This window comes from Hyaena hyaena, unplaced genomic scaffold (assembly GCF_003009895.1).
Source record: "Hyaena hyaena isolate Hyena2069 unplaced genomic scaffold, ASM300989v1 scaffold_550, whole genome shotgun sequence".
Classification (NCBI taxonomy): domain Eukaryota; kingdom Metazoa; phylum Chordata; class Mammalia; order Carnivora; family Hyaenidae; genus Hyaena; species Hyaena hyaena.
In genome coordinates this window covers 268,309-291,322 of record NW_024081182.1, presented here as the reverse complement: position 1 = coordinate 291,322, position 23,014 = coordinate 268,309, and the positions used below count along the sequence as shown (strand labels likewise).

The window sequence follows — 23,014 nt, the reverse complement described above, 5'->3', positions numbered from 1 at the left end:
CACCTCCCTCCCTCCCCCCAAAACACAACTGGCAGGGTGTATGGGTAGATCTTGCCTTAAAATTTGCTGTAGAAAGGAAATCTTTGAATATTATGATTTATTACCAATTTATGGTTTCTATGGATTGATAATCTTGTCATCTTCAACATATTTCTATTTTCTTTTGCTATAAAAATATTTTCCTGGGATATCTAAAGATCCTGTGTGAAAACAGGTTCAGGTGGTGGCTCCCTTGTTGATTTTTTTTTTTTTTTGGACGTTTTACGACACACAAGAGCTCTTCTTGGTTAAGTTTATTCCTATTGGCTACAGGTTCATGGACTTTTCTCTACCATCTTGATACCTACTGTTGCTTAGTTTTCCATGCTTGTCACCATTCTAAACCTTGTACTTCCTTTAACCCCGCCTCTACCCTCTGTGATTCCTCTTCTATTGCAACAGTCCTAGAGTGAAAGCTAACTGCTTATCACTTCAGTGATTGATCCCTTAAGCCTGCCCTGAGGGCTGAGCCTACCTTTTCTCCTTTCTGTTTCTGTGTCTTACTTGCCCTAAACCACTCCTGAAGTTCATTTCTGCCTTAGGGCCTTTGCATGTACTGTTCCTGCTGTGTAGCTACTGTATACATTGCTTTTCATAGAATACAGTGACCTGGATACCCTCCTATTGTCCCAGCCTAAATGTCACCCCCTCCCTGAGAAGCGGCAGCCTCTCTAACATTTCACCCAGGCAGGATTTTCTTCGTAACACTTAACAACTATCTGAAATTTTCATGTGTGTCTTCTCCAGTAAAACATAACCTTCATCTGTGCATGCATTTTGTGTAATGGTTTGACCTCTGTATCCCTTCTTACCTGCTAGTGCATCAGTTAATAGTATACACTCGAGGGGTGCTTGGCTCAGTTGGTAGAGCATGCAACTCTTGATCTCAGCATCATGAATTCAAGCCCCCTATGTTAAGTATAGAGCTTACTTAAAAAAAAAAAAGTAGTATGTAATCTATATTTGAGTGTTCTTCCTCAAGTAAATACATGAAAATGGAGTTCTGCAAGTTCTTGTTTTTGTATTTAGAGTTAACTCTAGCTTACAACACAGAAGCTAGGAGAGGCATTTTGAGTGGAACTGTTCCTGGTATAGCAGCCTGGTTAGCCTGAGGCAGCAATAAATTAAGCTGATTGAACAGGTTTAAAGAGACAGTATTCTAGTAGACTGAGATGGCCAGATCTTTTACAGACGGAAGAATATGTTCATTTAAAATTCATAGGTTTTATCCATCTTGAAAAAATATCTTGCTTACATATTTAAAGTTCTTTTACAGGGGCACCTTGGTGGCTCAGTCAGCTAACTTTCTGACTTCAGCTCAGGTCATGATCTCACGGTTTGTGGGCGCCGTGCTGATGGCTTCAGATTCTTTGTCTCCCTCTTTCTCTCTGCCCCTCCCCTGCTTGTGGTTACACTCGTTCTCTCTCAAAAATAAACATTAAAAATATTTTTAAAAAATTCTTTTACACCTTGACATTTTATCCCATAGCTGTTGTATCTATTTGGATATTATTTAAACAGTCTAATCACTAAAAAGCACTGAGTGGTGCCTTCTGGCATTCTAGTAGAATGCCTGAGTCCTTATATGCCTGCTAATTGGAGAATGACTGAAATCAGAATTTTCCAGAACCAGGGGCACCTGGCTGGCTCAGTCAGTAGAACATGCGACTCTTGATCTCAGGGTCCTGAGTTCAACTGCCACTTTGGGTGTAGAGCTTACTTAAAAAACAAAAAAAAAAAAAAAAAACTTTTTCCCAGAATCAACAGATTTCTCAACATGGTGAATTACTTCTTTCATACTAATTTTCACACCCTTTCAATAAACGGAATTGTATTCTTGTTGAAAAAAATTTTTTGGAGCTTAATCTGCTATTCATATTACATAGTATGTCTAGGATCTCATGTTTATTATTTAAAACCTTTTAGAGGCTTTTTATGTTCATTTATAAAACCTTTTTTCAGATAGGTTTCTGGTATCAATTTTTTCTTTTTTGGTATGGAACTACCTCAGTTATGTTATTTTTTTGTTTATAAGAAGAGGCACTACTTTAAACAATTTTTTTTAGTGTTTATTTATTTTTAGAGAGTGGGCAGGCATGCAAGTGGAGGTGGGGCAGAGAGAGAGGGAAAGATAGAATCTCCAGCAGGCTCTGCGCTGTCAGCACAGAGTGTGACTGAACTGTGAGATAGCTGAGCTGAAATCAAGAGCTGGAGGGGTGCGTAACCAGCGGAGCCACGCAGGCCCCCTGAGCACATTTTTCCTTCATACATGGTTTTAGCATTTTAAAGAACCTCAGCAGTGATATAGTCCACCAGACAATTATTAATGGCTCTGCCGTGGCCTACCATAATTATGTACTCATGTATTTGTCTGCAGTTTAAAAACAAAATATTGTGGGGCGCCTGGGTGGCTTAGTCGGTTAAGCGTCCGACTTTTGCTTAGGTCATGATCTCGCGGTTCATGGGTTCGAGCCCCGCGTCGGGCTCTGTGCTGCCTGCCGGCTCAGAACCTAGAGCCTGGAGCCTGTTTCGGTCTGTGTCTCCCTCTCTCTCTGACCCTCCCCTGCTCACGCTGTCTCTCTCTCTCTCTCCTAGAAATAAATAAAACATTAAAAAAAATTTAAAAACAAAATATTGTTTCGGAGCACCTGGGTGGCTCTTGATTTTGGCTTAGGTCATAATCTCACAGTTTATGAGTTCAAGGCCCTGCATTAGTCTCTGCACTGACAGTGTAGACAAAACCTGCTTGGCATTCTCTCCCTCTCTCTCTGCCCTTCCCTGCACATATGTGCACGCTCTCTCAAAATAAATAAACTTAAAAAAATTTTTTTTATAAAAATAAAAAATATTGTTTAACTTAGTATTTATTAGATCTTTATTTTTAGTGGCATCCAAAATACTTAATACCTTTTCTGTTGAGTAGGGAGAAGCCTCCACTAATACATATACTGACAGATACTTGTTTTTCCTCCACATATAATAAACAGCATTGGCAACATTTTTTTAATGAAGTTCTTTGAATTTAATTTTTCCTTTTTATTTAAATTTGTTCCTTGAAAATTTGTTTTTACTATCTTCTCTTGAGCATTTTAATCTTCTATTTATTTATTGAGTGAGAGAGCATGTGCGCCAGCAGGGGAGGGGCAAAGGGAGAGGGAAAGAGAGAGTTCAAGCAGGCCCAATGGCCAGGTTGGAGCCCACCGTGGGGCTCAGTTTCAGGAACCTTGAGATCATGACCTGAACCCAAATCAGGAGTTGGACACTTAACCAACGGAGCCACCCATTGCCCCTAATCCTCTGATTTTAAAAGATGGATTTGTTTATGTATGTGTTTGAACAAGTTTTAACTTTCATCTTGACACAGTTCTTTGAAGCCACTCATGAACAACGCTTGCTGTTAAGCCTCATGAGACCCTCCCTGGTTTAAATTCCTGCTGATATGAACCTGGAATTCCTTGTCTGAAGTGTAATGCTTTATTTCCAGACTCTTTGTTTTGATTCAAACATTGGACATTCAGATTCATTGCCCTAATGACAGATTCTATGCTGGCTTTTTGAGATTTGCCAGAATTCAGACAGAAGAACCTATTAATTTGAGGAAAGATGTCAAATTTTTGTCTTCTTTAGAATGGGACTGTGATTACATTAGATTCTGATTAGAAAATCCCAAGGATGATAACCAGTGTCGCATAGTATGGTGCAGTTGAACTAATATATATTCAGTTGAAAAGAAAACATCCTAGATTTTTCTTGCCTCTCCTTCTATTATTTGGGTACACATGAAGAAAAGTGAAAATGTAGCAGGTTTCCCAACAAGCAGGATTACAAAGCTTGAGATTGAGTGTTTATCCTTCAGTCAGGTTTAAAGGAATGTACCTGGGGTGCCCAGCCGACTCAGTCGGTAGAGCCTGTGACTCTTGATCTCAGGGTTGAGTTTGAGCCACATGTTAAGGGCAGAGTTTACTTAAAAAAAAAAAAAAAGGGTATCTACCTTAAGATACAATTTGTATTGTTTTGAAGGACTTGAATTAGAATTCTGACCATTAAAAATTATTAATTCTGGGGGCACCTGGGTGGCTCAGTGGGTTGAGCATCTGACTTAGGCTCAAGTCATGATCTCACAGTTTGTGGGTTCAAGCCGCATGTTAGGCTCTGCACTGACAGCTCCATCCATCCAGAGGATGGAACCTGCTTCGGATTCTGTGTCTCCCTCTCTCTCTTTGCCCCTACCCCACTTGTGCACGTGCTCATGCTCTCTCTCTCAAAAATGAAAAATGATTAATTCTGTTAAAATTTGAAATACAGCATTTTAATATGTGGTATCTTGTTCCTTTTTTGAAAATACTGAAATTAAAAATGAGGTTATTTTTAATAAAGGTTGTGTATGTGGGGAGTAAACAAATGGCTGACTAGAAAACAAAGTTTTGTAAAATAAGCCTTTTTTTTAAAGTTTATTTTTCTGAGAGAGAGCGCACATGCGTGAGCGAGTGAGAGAAAAGAGCAGGGTTAGGGGCAGAGAGACCAGAAGAGAGAAAGAATATCCCAAGGAGACTCTGCATGGGTCTTGAACTCATGAACTTTGAGATGACCTGAGCCGAAATCAAGAGTTGAAGGCTTAACCTATTGAGCCACAATAGTTGTGTCTCAAGAAGCTTTTGTTTAAGTGGCCTGTCTTCTGTAGTTACTGTACTGCTAGTATTCCCTATGGTTTTAATGTTCTCTTATTAGGGTATAAAAATTACACCAATAGTGCTGTTTTCCCCACTTGTAGTTTATTTAAAAAATCTACTTGCCGTCTTAGTGTAATTGCATTGGAGAAGTTAGGAATAGAACTAGGGTGTTTTATGTTCCTCTCTCAGGTGTATTTATTTTTCAGAATATGTGCATTTTTAGTATTGATCCTTCACAAATATTTATCTTAGGAGAGGCTGGTGTCATGAAAATAACAGTGGACTAAAAATGGGAAGACAAAGGTCCTTTGTACTGGTACTATCCAGCTGTTGCTCTGAGGGGGTAATTCTTGCCTTCCCTAAGGTGTAGGGTTATGAAGGTTTAAGTTTGGAAAATTACTTTCAAAGTTATTTAAGTGCTACACAGATGTGGTTTATGTTGCCATGTCTGAATTTGGAATTTTAAAGATCCTCCCTTTTTTACCTCTTCCTCAGAAAGTTTTAGGATTTACTACACACATGTACACACACTGTAGTTCAAATTTCAGCTTCTCTCTTCTAGTATTTTGTATGCATGTTTGTAGTCATTCTAAGAATTTCATAAGGAGTATTTTATGAAATAAAACATAAAATTTATAAAATTCATAAAATATGGGATTTATTTCCCATTCATTTATGTGGGAATGGTATATATGAATATGTATATCCCAGGATATATGAATGAAAGCACAAATAATTGTTAAATTTCTAGTAGGTATGGCATACATCATTTTTGGTATTATTTATATGAAACATTGTGATATATAACTGATGTTATTTATTAAGTTGGTGGGTATGCAATTAATTGCTCTCTAGTATAATAGTGGTTTTTTTGCTCCTTTTTTAAATATGCTTTCATAATCTAAGCCTGTGTCAAGTTGGCTAATGAGGAATTTGACTGTAAATCTGCATAATTGTCTATTTTTTCTGTGTATCTTCCTAATCACACTTTAAGAACTTGATAATCAGTTAAAATTGTGATCCAGGGAAAAAAATCTCATCTTTGTGACTATTTGCATATATTGGAGGGCAGGTGCCAGTGGAATTAAATAGAGAAAGGTAGATTAAAAGGTAGTCTGTACCTTGCTTAACTTTTACTATACAGTTGGAATTTGAAGACCTAATTCTTTAAGAACACCAGTTGAATGCTGCATTGCACTCCCTCTCCCCCACCATCTAGTATTGATTTTTTTTAAGTTTATTTATTTATTTTGGGAGAGACAGAGTGTGAGCAGTGCGCGGGGTCTGGGGAGAAAGAGGGAGAACCCCAAGCAGGAATTGAACTCATGAAAATGTGAGAATATGACCTGAGCCAAAATCAAGAGATGCTTAACTGACTGAGCCACCCAGGCACTGCTGGTATTAATGTTTTATTTATTTATTAAACAAAATTTTTTTTGAATGCTTTATTTTTGAGAGAGAGAGACAGACAGACAGACAGCATGAGCAGGAGAGGGTCAGAGAGAGGGAGATACAGAATCTGAAGACAGGTTCCAGGCTCTGAGCTAGCTGTCAGCACAGAGCCCAATGCGGGGCTTGAACCCACGAACCGTGAGATCATGACCTGAGCCGAAGTCGGACGCTTAACCAACTGAGCCACCCAGATGAATTTGTTTTTAATGTTTATTTTTGAGAGAGAAAGAGACGGAGTATGAGCAGGGGAGGGGCAGAGAGAGACAGAGACAGGATCTGAAGCAGGCTCCAGGCTCTGAGCTGTCAGCACAGAGCCTGATGTGGGGCTTGAACCCACTAACTGTGGGATCATGACCTGAGCCACTGAGCCACCCAGGTGCCCCCGTATTAATGCTTTAAAGGGAGTAGGGAGTAGGAAGGATGGATCCTGGAATCATGGCAAAGATATATTCTGCCAGTGTATAGTTTGGAGTACTTAAAAAAAACAAAAACAAAAAACGTTTATCTTCTAAACAAAGATAGGAATTAATGAATTTATATTAATGCTATCATGAGATTTTGGTACTATTTTAAATTATGGAGCTATAAATTTACTTAAAATGTGTAAATGCTGTTTCCTACAGAACTTTATATTTAGAAACATTGATTTTTCTCCTTTGTTGTAAAAGGGAATTATGAAAGTTTCTTGTTTTAAAACACTTAAACCAATCTAATTAAAGTGTGTCCAGTGTAAAATCTAACAACAAAAAAAGATATGGTTTGTAGAGACTTTGTGGGTTTAAAGTGGCTTACGTGATGATTTTGAACTGTTTAATAGTTTTCCTACAGTTAAGGCTAAATACTTTTTTAAGATCTTTTTTTTTTTTTTTAAGGTAATCTCTACACCCATTGTGGGTCTCGAACCCACAACTCAGAGATCAAGAGTCGGACGTTCCACCAGTTGAGCCAGCCAAGTGCCCCAAGGCTAAATACTTTTAAATACCTCAGTATATTTCTTGCTACTTACTGCTGAGCACAGTGGGAGCATTGTTTCTTAGTACTTGATTGCTGCTTACTGGCATGTTTCAGTGACTACCAAAACCGGCTTCCTTTAATAAATTTTCCTATAGTTAAGAATAGTGTGATGATTCTGAAAAGTATCTTCCGTTTCCAGCTAATTGATTTAGGAGACTATATTTTTTGAGATTTATCAATGAGATCTTTTTATTTATTTATAGTTACGGAGTAGAAAGTAGTTATTTCAAGATCAACTCTAAAGCAGAAGTCCCAATACTTAAGTAGGAGAGTTTATCTTATGTTTTTACCTTTAATTATGGGTAGGATGTTTCTTTACCATTGTACCCCAGGATACCTAAGGAGATAGGTCTTGGGGCACCTGGGTGGCTCAGTCAGTTGAGTGTCCCAACTTCGGCTCAGGTCATGATCTCACGGTTCGTGGGTTTGAGCCCTGCATCGGGTTCTGTGCTGACGGCCAGCTCAGAGCCTGGAGGCTGTTTCAGATTCTGTGTCTCCCTCTCTCTCTGACCCTTTCCTGCTCACGCTGTCTCTCTCTCAGAAATAAATAAAACATTAAAAAAATTTTAAGGAGATAGGTCTTATAGATGTTATTGGAGATGTTGAAAGGAATCAGAGTCCATTTAAAAATCTGCTTGTGGTCTTGGGGCGCCTGACTGGCTCCATTGGTAGAGCGTCCGAATCCTCATCTCCGGGGCTCGAGTTCAGGCCCCCACGTTGGGCATGGAACCTACTAAAATAAAATCCACTTGTCTTAGTATAATGTTGGTAAAGTTAGAACCACAGTGGGGTGCCTGGGTGATTCAGTTGGTTAAGCATCGACTTCAGCTCAGGTGGTGATCTTGCGGTTCGTGGATTCGAGCCCCACATTGGGTTCTGTGCTGGCAGCTCAGAGCCTGGAGCCTGTTTTAGATTCTGTGTCTCCCTCTCTCTCAGCCCCTCCCCCGCTCATGTTCTGTCTCTCTGTCTCAAAAATAAATAAACTATTTTTAAAAATTAAAAAAAAGAAATAGAACCAAAGTGTTTTAAATTCTCCTCATTGGTATATTTATTTATTTTCAATTTTTTAAAGTGTTTTTATTTATTTCTGAGAGAGACGGCGTGAGCAGGGGAGGGTCAGAGAGAGAGGGAGACATAGAATCTGAAGCAGGCTCCAGGCTCTGAGCTAGCTTTCAGCACAGAGTACAACACATGCCTCGAACCCATTAACCGTGAGAACATGACCTGAGCCGAAGTCCGCGCTCAACCGACTGAGCCACCCAGACTCCCCAAGGTGTATTTATTTTTAAAAAGGGTTGGGGGCAGGAGCCATGTGTATAATTTGAGAATGTCCTAAAGATATTTATGTTAATTCTTTCCTCTTTGATATGAATCACTGGTGTGGAATATGAAATTCAGTGTCTTTTCCATATTTCCCATCATATTTAAGATATGTTACATATTAAGGGATACATGGTAGAATATTGCTCTTTTGATACTCTAAAACCTTGACTGTGCCCATGATTTGTCAGGTGCGTCATACCATTAGGCAGTAGTGCCTTACTTGGTAATAGTTTACTTTAAAACTACTATGCCTGAATTGCATAATATTTGTTTTTTCTTAATGTGTTACAAGTAATTTTTGGCAGCACATCATTTTTCTTGACCAGTGTCACTGTAAAAAAAAAAAGTGGTAATGATGTTTATCTGTTACACAGTACATTTATTTTTGAAAGACACCACAATACTTTTTAGAATAACTTTAAAGAGAAGATTTAAAATATGTGATTGTTGGAGAATCTCAAAAGCATGTCAGTCCCTTGGAGGGATATGCTTGAATCTTTGAGCTAGAGGAATTTTATCTGAATAATTCTACAATCAGTATTTGCCTATTTTTAGGACTTTTTAAAGATGGTTGCACGCATTTTTATATTAGTAAAACACTCTGCCTTTTCCTTGACTATAGAGTCCCAGTCTGGTTTCAAGACTCTTTTAGGATTTCTCTAGTATTTAACTCTTGGTGATTTTTCTCTAGCCTTCTCTGTCTTAACAGGCTATGTTTGGCATTTAACTGGAGAGCCCTGGGGGTGTGTGGGTGAAGGGGTGGACACGTTTCTTTGTAGACTTTCAGTCTTTTTGTCCTTCCTCTGCTAGGGAGGTCATGGAGTGAGAGATTTCCTTTCATTCTTGGCAATTTCCCAGGCTGAATGGGATGTTTCTAAAGTACTTCCAGGACTTGCTGACAAAAGGGGAAGATATGCGATACAAACGGGAGCTGAAGCAGGGTTTCTTTTTAAGGCAGCCAGTGTGGGTTAAAAATAAAGGCCAAGAGAAAGTGAGTCAAATTAACTTGGTGCGTTAGATTCATGAACCTTTAGGTGAGCATAAACAAAATTATTTCTCTTAAATACTGAACCCTAAATTCACATTTATGTTGGAGGTTGAAAGTACACCAGAATTTATAACTGCTGCTATTCTTTAATGCCTGGTTAGGTATGAATTTATGCCAGATGAGGTAAAGAACCTTAGGATACTTAAATTAGCAGTGGATTTCTCATGTTTCTGTCTCAGTGATTTTCTGATTATATCAGCCTTAGTGATTTAACTCTGTTTAATTTTTTCCTGTTGTCTCAGTGGTCAGTTAATAAGAATTTAGCCACAATTTTGAACACTATCAAAATAGGTGATAAAATATTAAGAATTTATAGTACATTTCCTTTCTTCCTTCCTTTTTAGTGCATTTCTTTCTTTAAAAAAATAAAGTGCTATAGGGACTATCTCAAGTATTTCTCAGGCATTGATAAGGGGTGAAATTGCTATTTTGCTAGAATTTTAGGACTTTTTTTTACTTTTAATGTAGGTAACATTTGTCTTTTACTGATATAAATGCTGTTATGTTTCTTTCTGTACCTCGGCTAGGTTAATCCTTTCTGAGCTCTAAGTTCCGGTTTTTAGGCCTGATTAATTAATTCAGATGCTAAGAGTCTTTGGTGTCAGTGGAAAGCACAGTTACTTAAAGCTCGTGCCATATTTTGCTTTTCCATTTAGAATGGCTAAATATGGTAGGAAGGCAATATAAGACCTGAAATACTGACATATTAAGAATAAATCAGCAGTCTTTTACTTATCTTTTGTACCTTTACTGTAAAGAAGGGTTTCCTTTAAAGCCAGATTTGGGGCACCTGGGTGGCTCAGTTGGTTAAGCGTCTGACTTTAGCTCAGGTCATGGTCTCAAGGTTCGTGGGTTCAAGCCTTGTGTTGGGCTCTTCCTGATAGCTCAGAGTCTGGAGCCTGCTTTGGATCCTGTTTCTCCCTCTCTCTCTGTCGCTCCCCTGCTCACGCTTTGTCTGTCTCTCAAAAATTAAATAACACATTAAATTTTTTAAAAAATAAAGTCAGATTTATTGAGGCACCTGGGTGGCTCAGTCAGTTGAACTGTCTGACTCTGATTTCAGCTCATGTCATGATCATAAGGTCATGGAATTGAGCCCCACATGAGGCTCTGTGCTGGGTGTGGAGCCTGCAAAAGATTCTCTCTTTCCCTCTGCCCCATCTCCTGCTTGTGTACTTTCTATCTTTAAAATTAAAAAAAAAAAAAAATTATTGAAGTACAGCTTACAAGCTGTATAGTTCTTTGAGTTTTGATAAATGCATGTAATACTGTAAACATGACCACCGTAGTCAAGCTGTAGAATAGTTCTATCATCTCACATTTCCTTGTGCCCCTTTCTCCTCAGCTTCTTTCAGGTCTTGGTAACCTCTGGTCTGTTTCTTCCTTTAATTTTACCTTTTCAAGAATGCTATGCATTTTTTTAATAAGATTTTTTTTATTCTTAAGTAATCTCTGCATACAACATGATGCTCGAACTCAACAACCTCAGGATCAAGAGTTGCATGTTTCAGTGACTGAGCCAGCTAGGTACCCCAAGAATGTCATAAATTCTTTAAAACTTGTGGTAAAATACACATAAAATTTACCATTTTACAGTTCCGTGTACTAAACACAGTTGACTAGGGGCGCCTGGGTGGCTAAGTCAGTTAAGTGTCCAACTTCCGCTTAGGTCATGATCTCACGGTTTGTGGGTTTGAGCCCCACGTCGGGCTCTGTGCTGACAGCTCAGAGCCTGGAGCCTGTTTCAGATTCTGTATTTCCCTCTCTCTCTGACCCTTCCCTGCTCACGTTGTCTCTCTCTCTCTCTCAGAAATAAATAAAACATTAAAAAAATTTTTTTTTAAAAAGTACAGTTGACCCCTAAACACACACACACATTGCATATAACTTTTGAGTTCCCTGAAACTTAACTACTAATAGGTAACTGTTGACCGAACGCCTTATAATAACATAGTTAATTAACACATACATGTGTTATATGTATTACTTACTGTATTCTCACAATAAAATAAGTTAGGGAAAAGAAAATACTAAAATCATAAGGAGGACAGTACATTTACAGTACTGTACCGTATGTATTGAAAAAAAATCCACATGTAAGTGGACTGGTGCAGTTCAAACCCAGGTTGTTCAAAAGTCATCTGTACATTCATGATGCTATGCAACCATCCCTACTATCTAGTTCCAGAACTTTCCATCACCACAAAAAGAAACCTGGTACCCTTAAGAAGTCACTTCCCATTCTGTCCTCCTCTTAGCCCCTCGCAACCAGAAGTCTACTTTCTCTGTGGATTTGCCTGTTTTGGATATTTTATATAAATGGAGTCATACCATATGTAGCCTTTTGTTCTGGCCTCTTTCATGTAGCATACTGTTTTCACAGTTCGTCCATGTTGTGGCAGGTATCAGTACTTCATTCCTTTTTTTGGAAATTGTTTTTCTTTTTTTAAGTTTAGTTATTTATTTTGAGAGAGAGTGATCAGGATAAGGGCAGAGAGAGAGGGAGGTAGAGAGAATCCTAAGCAGGTCAGCATGGATCCTGATGAGGGGCTCAATCCCACGACCTGTGAGATTGTGACCTGTGTGAAATCAAGAGTCAGATGATTAACCTTCTGAGCCACCTAGGCACTCCCTTTTTATGGAATCTTATAGGGAATTTATAATCTTCCATTGTATGCATATGCCGTGTTTTTAAATCTATTCATCCTTAGATGGACTTTTGGGTTTCCACCTTCCTTTAGGTTATTGTGAATAGTGTTGTGAACATTCACGTACAATTTTTTTGGGAAGATCTGTTTTCAACTCTTTGGGTATATGCCTAGGAGTGGATTTGCTGGGTCAAATGGTAATTTTTTTGTTTAACTTCTTGAGAAATTGACAAACTGTTTTCCAAAGTGGTTGTACCATTTTACATTCCCATGATTTATGTATGAAGGTTCCATTTTCTCAATATGTTTGCAACACTAGTTATGTTTATTTTTCTTTTAACTATGGCTATCCTAATGGTTGTGATTTCTCATTGTGGTTTTGACTTACATTTTCCTAATCATTAACGATGTTGAGTAATTTTTCATATGCTTTTTGGCCATCTGTATATCTTTGGGAAAATACAGCTATTTGAAATTTTAGCCCATTTAAAAATTAGATTGTCTTTTTGTTGAGTTACAAGAATTTTTTATATATTTTCTTAAAGTATTTTTTTAATGTTTATTTTTGAGAGAGAGAGAAAGAGTGGGAGCATGGGAGGGAGAAAGAAAGAGAGGGAGACACAGCATCTGAAGCAGGCTCCAGACTCCAAGCTGTGAACAAAGAGCCCGACGCAGGGTTCAAACCCACAAATTGTGGTATCATGACCTGAGCCAAAGTCGGACACTCAACCAACTGAGCCCCTCAGGCACCCCAAGAATTTTTTATGTATTTTGGATACTAGGCTTTTATGAGATATGTGGTTTACAAATAGTTCTGCTAATTTTGAATTGTCTTTTCAGTTTCTTGATAATGTCCTTAGATATGACAAAAATAAGGTGTTAAAAGTGCATATTAAGTAGGTAAAAAAATTCAGAATTCATTTAACTATAAGGCTGAAGGCAGCCCGAATCTTTTTTTGGTGGCTTTTCTGTGTTTATAAAAGTTTGTCTTAAGATCATATGTATAGATCAAAGCTTAGTTATGGAAGTTTAACCTAAGATACAAACTTTTACTTAATTTAAATAATTGTAATGGAGTTTGAACTAATGTATTCGTCTAGTCTGTACTGCTCCACGCTCTATCCTGCAACTACTATGTTATCCTCTTTTCCCTCTGAAAGTTGGGTGGTATAAAATAGTACTCTGGGCTAACATCTCAAATAAGTGATAAAATTGAAGCTAGTATACAGCTACTAAGTGCAGACTAATGTGATACACACTTTGAGAGTTTGAAGGAGGAGCTCAATGTTGGGATTGTTTTTGAAATCAGAGCATTTTATACTCCTTTTTTTTTTTTTTTAAATATTCTATTTATTTCTGAGAGAGAGATACACAGCGTGATCAGGGGAGGGTCAGAGAGAGAGGGAGACCCAGAATCTGAAGCAGGCTCCAGGCTCTGAGCTAGCTGTCAGCACACAGCTCGATGCGAGGCTCGAACCCACAAACCTTGAGATCATGACCTGAGCCGAAGTCGGACGCTCAACTGACTGAGCCACCCAGGCATTTTATACTCTTAATTGGAACTTCTACTGACTTTACAGTTCTTTTCTTTCTAGTTTATAAATTCTTAAAGGGTTGGAACTATCTTAGTTCATCTTTTAGAGTCATTAGCTGTTAGTTAATGCTCTTGTATTAAATGATCAAGAAAGTACTGATTTTAATAGAATGCTCTGGAGAGGAAGTATGGGTTGAAGAAAAGTTAGTGTTGGTTTAGGTTAGGGAACTGTATTCCACAGTTGAGAGAAAGGCCTCAGTTACAAAAATAGGCAATCATTTAGACAACAAGTAATTTATATGCCATCTAAGCAATGGGAGTATATGATAAGCAGCACTGACAGTCTCCTGCCCTTCCGGTATTTACAGTCTCCTGGCAGAATACATTTAAATACACTTTCAGAATGAACTGTTAGATTTTCTCGTAGCACATAGAGAGCAGGGACTACTAGTCAGACCTAGGGGAATCATAAACTTTTCAAAGGAAGGCTGAAGCTTGGAGGATGAAGAGAAATTAGCTAGGGCCAGCAAGGGGTGAGAACAAAGCTCTTCCAGGCAGACTGGCTGAGCAAGGTGATGTTTTCTATGGCAGTGAAGGATGAGGATGGTTGGGCATGGAGTGTAAAAGGGGTGGTTGGTAGAGATTTATCTAAAAAGGGAAGTAAGGTACGTAGGATAAGGGTAGTGAGAAGATACCAGATTTGTGTTTTATAACAATAATGTTGGAATGTGGAGATGGGATAGAGATGAGCATTGGAAATGGGAAACATACTGTCTGGCTGATCAAATAGTGCCATTTATTAGAAAATAGTGGTTAGGTAATGGTACCATTTACCAAAATGGGGATTCCAGGAGGAAAGGTGACAGTTGTGTTTGAGGTATTAGAACATTGAGATTGTTGGGGGTTTTTTTTTTTATGTATTTTTTTAAATGATTTTTTTTTTTTTTTTTTTTTTTAAATAGTGCAAGCAGGGGAGGGAAGCAGGGTATATGAAGCAGGCTCTGTGCTGACAACAGCGAGCCCGATGCTGGGTCTTGAACTCTGAAACCACAAGATCATGACCTAAGACGAAGTTGGATCTTAACCGACTGAGCCACCTAGGTGCCCTGAGATTGTTTTTTAAACAATTGGGTACATAGATCTGGACCTCAGTGTGGACATCAGTGATGGAGGCCTAGATTTAAGAGTTGATGTCAAACACTGGTAAATCTTGCCATCAGTATGGACTGAGAGAGTGAGAGTGAGAGTATACTAAGTGAGATGAATAGAGGGCCTAAGGTCAGACTTTGAGAACCCTCAAGATTTAGTGGCTTGCTTGGTAGAGAAGGCTGAATAAGTCCTCAGAGTTTCCTAAGAAAGTAGAATCAGGTAGGAAGAAATAGAGAGTATAATGTCACACAAGCCAAAGGAAGAGAAGAATCTGGTTACTTTGAATTCTCAGGATCTGAGCACACAGGGTTATTGTAAGAATTTTAAGAAAAGATTTTCATTCAGCCCATCTCCTGCCTCTGCAAGGCACCTTTGTGTGGGCTACAACCTGGTTAACTCTACTTAGTAGCCCTGTGAAAGCCTGTGAGAAGAGGAGTAAAATAAAGCCTGAAGTATCTTGGGTTTAGCAACCTGGAGGTCATAGTTGGTTTGGCCAAAAGTGATGGGGCAGAAGTTGAATCCAGGTGGATTGACGAGTCAGTGGAGGTGAAGAAACAGGGCGGGAAATAGAGACAACTCTTAGTTTGCAGACAGTGAAGACAGATTGTTTGGGGGAGCTTTTCTGTTTGTTTTGTATTTGCTAAATATGTTTTTGTATTTTTAAGTGGAAGACATTCGAAAATTTCACATGTGTAAAGAGGAGAATCCATTGTTCAGTGGGAAAGGTAGATTCCACAGGAGAAAGGGTATTTATTTGCAAAGTTACAAGAAGGTGGAAGTAAATGGATTCTAATTAAGGCCTAGAATTGGGGGGGCACATGTGTTATGGTATCTTGTTTCTTGGTGATGTAGAGAGAATGTGTGTGGGCGTGCGTGTATGTGTGCGCATGTGTAGGAGATTTGGGAGAGCATTTTGGAATCCAAAGAGAATGGAGGTCTGGAAAGTGCATGGGAGACGAATATCAGAGGAGCTGGGAGTATGGTGCTGATTTAGGGATGATGGGTCATTGATAATTGGGTTTATTCACGGTTGGGGTTTTAACAGATTGGTGTGAGGAAAATATTAAGGGAGGTTAAGGTGATTGGGCAAGAGTGTTATTGAAATGATAGACCATGAAATCTAAGCCGAAAGAAGGAAGTGAAGGAGGAAGAAAGTACTTGGACTGGGAAAAAGTAGAGTCACTGGAATTAAAGTTGCTTAAAAAAACTTGAGAATGGTATTGAGAAAGAGTGTGAAGAGACAGTTGTCAGGAGACGTTGAGCAAGATGAACTGAAAAGAGGTTATGGGATTTTAGAGACAAAGCAGCCAAGTGGCAGCTGCTACTATGGCAGGAATAGTTGCATTGGAGTGCTCAGGGGGAACCCAGGTTACAGTGAATTGAAAAGTGAGTGAAGACAAAGAAGATAAATTTTTCTCAAAAGTTTTAGCTGTTAAGAGTCTAGACAATTAGAAGGAGAAAGGGAGTTAAGATTTTGCTTTTTTTTTTTTTCTTAAGGTAGGCTCCCCGCCCTGATGTGGGACTTGAACTCATGACCCTAAGATCGAGATTCATGGGCTCTACCGATGGAGCCAGCCAGTTGCCCCAAGATTTTGATTTTTGTTGTTGTTAAAGGAGAGACCAGAAGGTGCACATGTGTTGCTGATGTGATGAGCAGTAGGAAAGTGGGAATCCATGTCATACCTCAGAAAATATGGGTAATGCATGGATCCAGAGGGTTACTGTAAACAGGACATTTACTTGTTCATTATGTGAGGTTGATGGGAAGAAAGGCAGTGTGTGAAGATATGGGTGAATTTGTGGATTTATTGGAAGGAAGTTGGCAAGCATTCATGGAATGGTGAAGAACTTGGAAGTTAGAATAGTTTGAGGTCTCGCTTTATCTTTTACCAGATAGGCAACTTTCGGTCAGTTATGGAACCTTAGTTACCTCCTCTGTAAGGTGGAAACTTATTATCTTTAATAATCATAATAAGACTATGTTAAAGATTAAATGAAATACTAAATATTTGTAAACTGCTTGTCTAAGTTGCTTACCAGATATGGTAGGAGCTCAAAACTGTTAACGCTTATTATTGAGAGGGCTGTAGAATGGCTTGTATTACACACGAAGCAGGAATCTGCAAGACCATGTATTGGAAGAGCTCTGGGGAAAGGAAGGTGCAGAAAGTTTGAAAAACTGTTTTGGGAAGGAGAGAACCTTGGCTAGGGAAACATGGCAGCATTGAAGACCCAGTTGTAGTCTGAGAACTACCTGGGGGTGGTATGTTGATCAGTCTTTACACTGAGGACAATTGTGCCCATGAAGCAAAGGTTAAAATCTGATGTGGTGCCCATTTAGAGTTGCTTTGTCCTTTCTGGCTAATTTGGTTAGAGGTCTGTCAGTAGACGGTGTTTGAGATTCCTTTGAAGGGAAATTATACAGAGGTCAGATCTTTACTATGTTTGCTTAAGATATTATTAAAAAACAAAATTTACAGTCTTTAAGATTTGGGGTTGGAGTATATTCACTGATTTTAAATACAGATGCAGAGTTAGAGGGCGCATGGTCCATAAGACCATCTTTACTTCTGATACCATTTCCAAGTTCATGGGTCCCAAAGGCTACTCTTAGGTTGGATAAGTCACCAGAGGGATTTACCGAACTCACTGAAAGCTGTTTTACTCATGGTTACAGTTTATTACAGCTGAAAGCTTCAGATTAAATTCAACTACTGGTAAAGGCCTATACATCAGTCCGGGAAAGTGGACTTCCAATTGTCCTTGCCTTGTGGAGCTGTGAACACAGTATTACTTTCCTGGTGTTGATGTGTGACAGACGCTATGCAGAGTAGTACCAACCATGGAAGCTCACCACAGCATTGGTGCCTAGAGTTTCTTATTGGGACTCCATAATCAATTGCCCACGTGCATAAACTTAGTTTCCAGACCTTCTGGAGGTTGAGTGATCCATGTGAATCAAAGCCCTCTTACCCTCATAAAACACTCCGTTAATACTTTCTGGTATGTCCCAAAGCCCCCAGTGAACAAGGCATGACATTCCAAGACTTTAGAGATTACCTTCCAGAAGCTGAGGGAAAAGACCAGACCTATATTGGGCAAAGTGAAATTATTTATAATTTTACAAAAATAAATATATTTTTATATTTTGAATCTTCAGTGGCTATTTAGATAAGAGTTTGGTGATTAAAAATGAGTAACAAATAACTCATTAATAGATACTTAAGCTTTGGTGTTATAGATATTTAATACAAGACATTATATTAACTTAATATTTCAGTGTTGCAGAACTGAGGTCAACTCATAATTTCGGCCTGCTGGTTCAGTTCTGTTTTTACTAAATTTGAATTATTTTATCTTGTGGGAAGAGTTTCAGAGAATGAAGTTGTGAGCCTCCCAAATGAATTTTGTAGCCATAGCCTCATATTTTAGAGCATAGTTTCATCTTGTCTTGTATCTCTCATGAAAGCATGTCTGAATCCAGGTGAGTAACAGGCATCATAGGCACAACTTTGAATTTATTTGTAAAAGAATCATTTTCAAGTGGTATTAACTTTTAGTAAGAAGAACTCCCAGCATATTCTATAGCTGCTTTATGACAGTGACACTATTTTTGCACACCATTGCTTTAGAGAATAAATGCATTCCCACCTCATTGGCTTAAGTGCAAATCTCATCCCCTGGTTGATATCCATTACAAATTAGATCTCACCATGAACAAAATTCCTCCATACACCTACTTAAAAACAACTTGAAGCAGTATGATGCTTAATTCCAGTGGCACCACTAGGTGTGGTGTTTGCATCAAGTCATTTTGGGGTGCTTTTTGGAAATGCTTCAGGATAGGGAATTCGTTGACTTTATATTTTGAGAGTGGTGCTTTACCCCCCACCCTTTGATTGCTTTTTAGTGCTTACAAGAACTGGACAAAACCACATGTAGCCAGGAGATACTGTCCCCTAGCACGTGGTGGATTGTTGATGGGAGGTCTGAGGATTTGCGTCATTCAAAATGATTGACCTCTCAGATTTATTACTTTCTCTGTGTGTTGAGAATAGTTAACTAAATGAGCGGTAATGAGATTTGCATGTGATTTGTATGTTATAGTTAACATTGAAATTCTCTTATGTACTAAAAAGTTGTTGGTTGCCACCTTAAGCTTTTACTGTCTTCTATAGCATAGAGTGGCTTTCCATCTCAATTTTTGCTTCAGCATATGAACCCTAGAGGGCCATAGTACAACTAAAAGCACCTAATCCATGAGTGATATTTGCTTCATGTTTGAACAACAAATGTTATAACCCACTGTCTTCACTAATATTGTAACTACTGTCTTACAGATTGACTTGATGCAAAACATCACAAAGGCTCCATATTATACAGTATGCGATTTTTGAGGTATGAGCTTTAGAAACTTACCTCTCATGTGGCATGTACATCAGGCTTTAACTTCAGTTTAATCATTTGGGGGAAATTTATGCATTTCTTTCTCTCTCTCTCTCGCTCGCTCTCCATAGTATTTGTAGAGTATTAAAGGGGCTGTGGAGGTATTTTTGGATCCTTGCTAGTATGATTCTTAGTTTTAACAGATACATTTCCTCTTATCACTAAACTGAGACACTAATTCTGGCAGATGATAGCTTTTTCAGCTCTTATAACTGGCTTAACATTTATGCCTGCCTCTTTGAATTCAAATCTGTATTTTATGCTTTGATTGCCTCATTTTAAGGGCTCATTTCCGTTCGTTAACAGTTTTCTATTTATTGGCCTGGGTGGTCTTGTTGGTGCTAATAGCCGGATACTGACTTTTTTTTTTGAGACCGCAGCAGTCTAGATATTAAAAAATAGAGATTGCGTATAAATGTAGAACCATTTTGTGCTTTTGGGTTCAGACTACCTATAACTTGAATTCTGGTTGGAAATGTTTTCATCAGTTTGTATTAAAAGAACTTGGCAACTAGTGAGTTTTTAGACAGTTCTGAGACAGTAGTTCTACCCCAGTGGAATTTTTTTGTTATATTCTGAAAACCCAGACTCCAGGTCGGGGGGATACTTGGTGTTCATAATTCATGGGATTTTAAAACCTGTATTTCTCATAAATTGGGAAGTTGTTCATTTTTTTTAATTCAGTTTAGTTTGAAATAAAATGCTTTGTGGGTAGAAATGGATTTGTTGATAGCAGATTGCTTAATTTCTTCTATGAAGAACTTAAAATCAACTGCTATATATTGGATATGAAAGCTTGATTTGATTGTATTCCTGTACTCTTGAACTTATGTATTATTTGTTAGACTGGAAATCTTGAGTTTATTTAGTGTTATGGTCTTCTTAATAACCTTGAGCATTCTCTGCAAGCTAAGCATTTCTTAAGAATTCATTACCTTATTTAAGCCTCACAACACCTTTACACTTTAGATAGGTATTATCCCCATTTTACGCAAGAAACACTTGAGGCTTAGAGATTAAGAACCTTGTGTACAGTCCCACTTAACTTTTCACTGCTACAGCTGGGATTTGAGCCCAGATCCTTTTTTTCACCCTTATTCTCTGTGTCCTATGTTTACTACTCTGTCACCAGAAAAGTGATATACATACTTAACTCTTAATGGTAAAGGTAGGATATGTGATATGTAAACATAATTTAAACAGGAAATTTCGATATTTAAATATTGGTAGATTTTTGTTATCTTGCTAACACCTTACTTTTCCAGGTTGTGTTAGGTGCCATGTGTAGAGATGAGTTCAAAATCTGTCCAAAAAACTGTTAAGCTTTCTTTTATTTTTCAATTCCCTTTCAGAAATTTAGGGTATGTTATGGTTTATTATAGGTATGTACTCAATGTTCTATTATTAGAAACATGGGGGATGCCATTACATTCATTTTAGTTTTAAAAAGCTCTCATGCTCCATTTTGTGTTAATGGTATTTGAATGCTTATAGGTTTAGTATGCTTAGAAAAAAAAAATCCTCATACATTTTTTTTTTTTGAAATTCCATAGATTTTATTTTTCCATCTCTTGGAAGTACTGAGTTTTGTCCACAAGGGAACCCTAAATGTTTGAAGAAGATACTCCATTATGGAGCCTTAGTTATTGTAGTAGGCTAAGGTTACAGAATTTTTATTTTTATTTTTATTTTTTCCGATTAAGAGGCTTTAGGAGTAATTTAAATTTGTACCACTTATCCAAATTTGGATCTATTGTTTGCACTCTATATTAACAGTGGTTTAAGTATAGATCAGGGTGTCTGAGCTTATTCAGAATTTTATGTTCACTATTTTTCTGGGTGGGGGTAAAGAAAAGATGATAAATTGAAATAGATACACAAACACTGAAGTCATTTTTATATATGAGGGAGGAGCCATGGAGGTTGAGAAATAGGTTAGTTATTGCTCTTGTTCAGTGTCCTTAAGTTTCCCAAATAATTGTGGGTTCAGAAGGTGTTTTTGGTACATACCATAAAAGTGATTACTTTTAAGAAGATTATTCCTTTCAGAAGTAGTATCAATAGGACAGGAGCTTCTTTCTTGGTATTTTCATATGCTCCTGTAGTGTTGTGTGGTTTTATTTCTTGATGCTTTAGGATTGATGGTTGGAAGAATGAGGCTTATGAGAAATCATGAAACACAATTCCCTGTCTTATAGATGAGGACACTGAAGCATAGAGCTGATCCTTACATAAGGATAAGGACTACTTTTACCTGGCACTGTACTACTTGTTTATTAACGTCCAAGTTTCAAGGGATTATTTTAGACAATATTTGAATTTTAAATAGACTATGAACTGCAACCTTTAAATTCAGCTTCATTGGATTACTGATACCTTATTTTTTATTTTTCTCACTCTTTGTGGTTTTAATAGATAGTCTCTATAGTTAAGGAGTCTTCAGTGACATCTCCAGTACATTAAAATAATCTTATTCTCCAGATAATGTGTTCTTGCATCCTATCGGGATTGCTTTCAAATATCATTCTGTAATTACTTTCCCACCAAATAATCAAGTTAGGAATTCAGGGGAGAGAGAGAGAGGCAATATCACATTGTCCTTGCCTGATATGTTGCCTGTGCTTTTTATTTTCATGACTGGGAAGACTGATTTTTCCATCGATTAACCATTCCTGGGAGGAGCGCGTAGGAAGAATTATTCCTTTTGTTAAATCATGTGAAGAGAATCATGGACCAGAGCGACCAACTGTGTTAGTTTGCCTTGGATTGAAGGGATTCCTTGGACATGAGATTTCACTGCTGAAATTGTTAACTGTCAAGCACAGGAGGATGAGTTGGTCACTCTAATCCTGGTAGTTACGTGTATGTCTCATAGGGTCTGTAGGATAAAAGGGGGTGAAAACTAGATTTCACTCATTGATAATCCTTTCCCTGTTGAAAGACTCATTTGAAATTGGAGTGCTTATTTATAATAGTAATAAAAAAATTAGGATGGTAGGAGAGGCTTGAATAAAAAAGATTTATGATTTGGGCTATTAAAATAATTGTTTAAAGTTTAATCTTCTGCTCTTCTCTCTTTACAGAACTGACAGTGCATCAGCCGACCCAGATACATTAAAATATTCTTCATCCAGAGATAGGGGTGGGCCTTCTTCTTATGGACTGCAACCTTCCAGTTCAGCTGTGGTGTCTCGGCAAAGGCACGATGATACCAGAGTTCACACTGACATTCAGAATGACGAAAAGGGTATATATGCTTTCTTTATTGTTAGAGGCATGTTTTTCTGTCTGTTTGGTTTTTAACCTACGAGACTTCCTCTTGCTCCCTCTTTCCCTCTCTCTTTCTCCTACTTCTTTCTTTTAATATTTTTAAATATAAATATTGGGGCACCTGGGTGGCTCAGTCGGTTGGGTGTCCGACTTCAGGTCAGGTCATGATCTCACAGCTTGTGGATTTGAGTCCCACATTGGGCTCTGTGCTGACAGCTCAGAGCCTGGAGCCTGCTTCAGATTCTGTGTCTCCCTCTTTCTCTGCTCCTTCCCCACTCGCGCTCAGTCTCTCTCTCAAAAATAAGTAAAACATCAAAAAAAGTTTTTTAATGAAATTTACATATTCAATACAGTGCGGTTTTTGAAACTTCATAAATTTAACCCCTTCATTTAGAAAAAAATTTAAACATTCCTTTTGTAT

The 23,014-nt window shown here is 38.1% G+C and overlaps 1 protein-coding gene across 2 annotated transcripts in view; it reads left to right on the top strand.

Moving 5' to 3' along the window:
* The window catches only part of SMG1 (SMG1 nonsense mediated mRNA decay associated PI3K related kinase), a 100,882-nt gene that overhangs the window by 5,884 nt on the left and 71,984 nt on the right, over positions 1-23,014 (top strand). Inside the window, exons 2-3 of one of the 2 annotated variants that reach the window (XM_039255909.1) lie at positions 19,218-19,275; positions 22,407-22,570. In XM_039255909.1, coding sequence (XP_039111840.1) covers positions 19,262-19,275; positions 22,407-22,570 — 178 coding nt within the window. In that variant the 5' untranslated portion in view covers positions 19,218-19,261. The remainder of the gene's footprint in view (positions 1-19,217; positions 19,276-22,406; positions 22,571-23,014) is intronic. The other variant, XM_039255910.1, reaches the window with a different exon arrangement.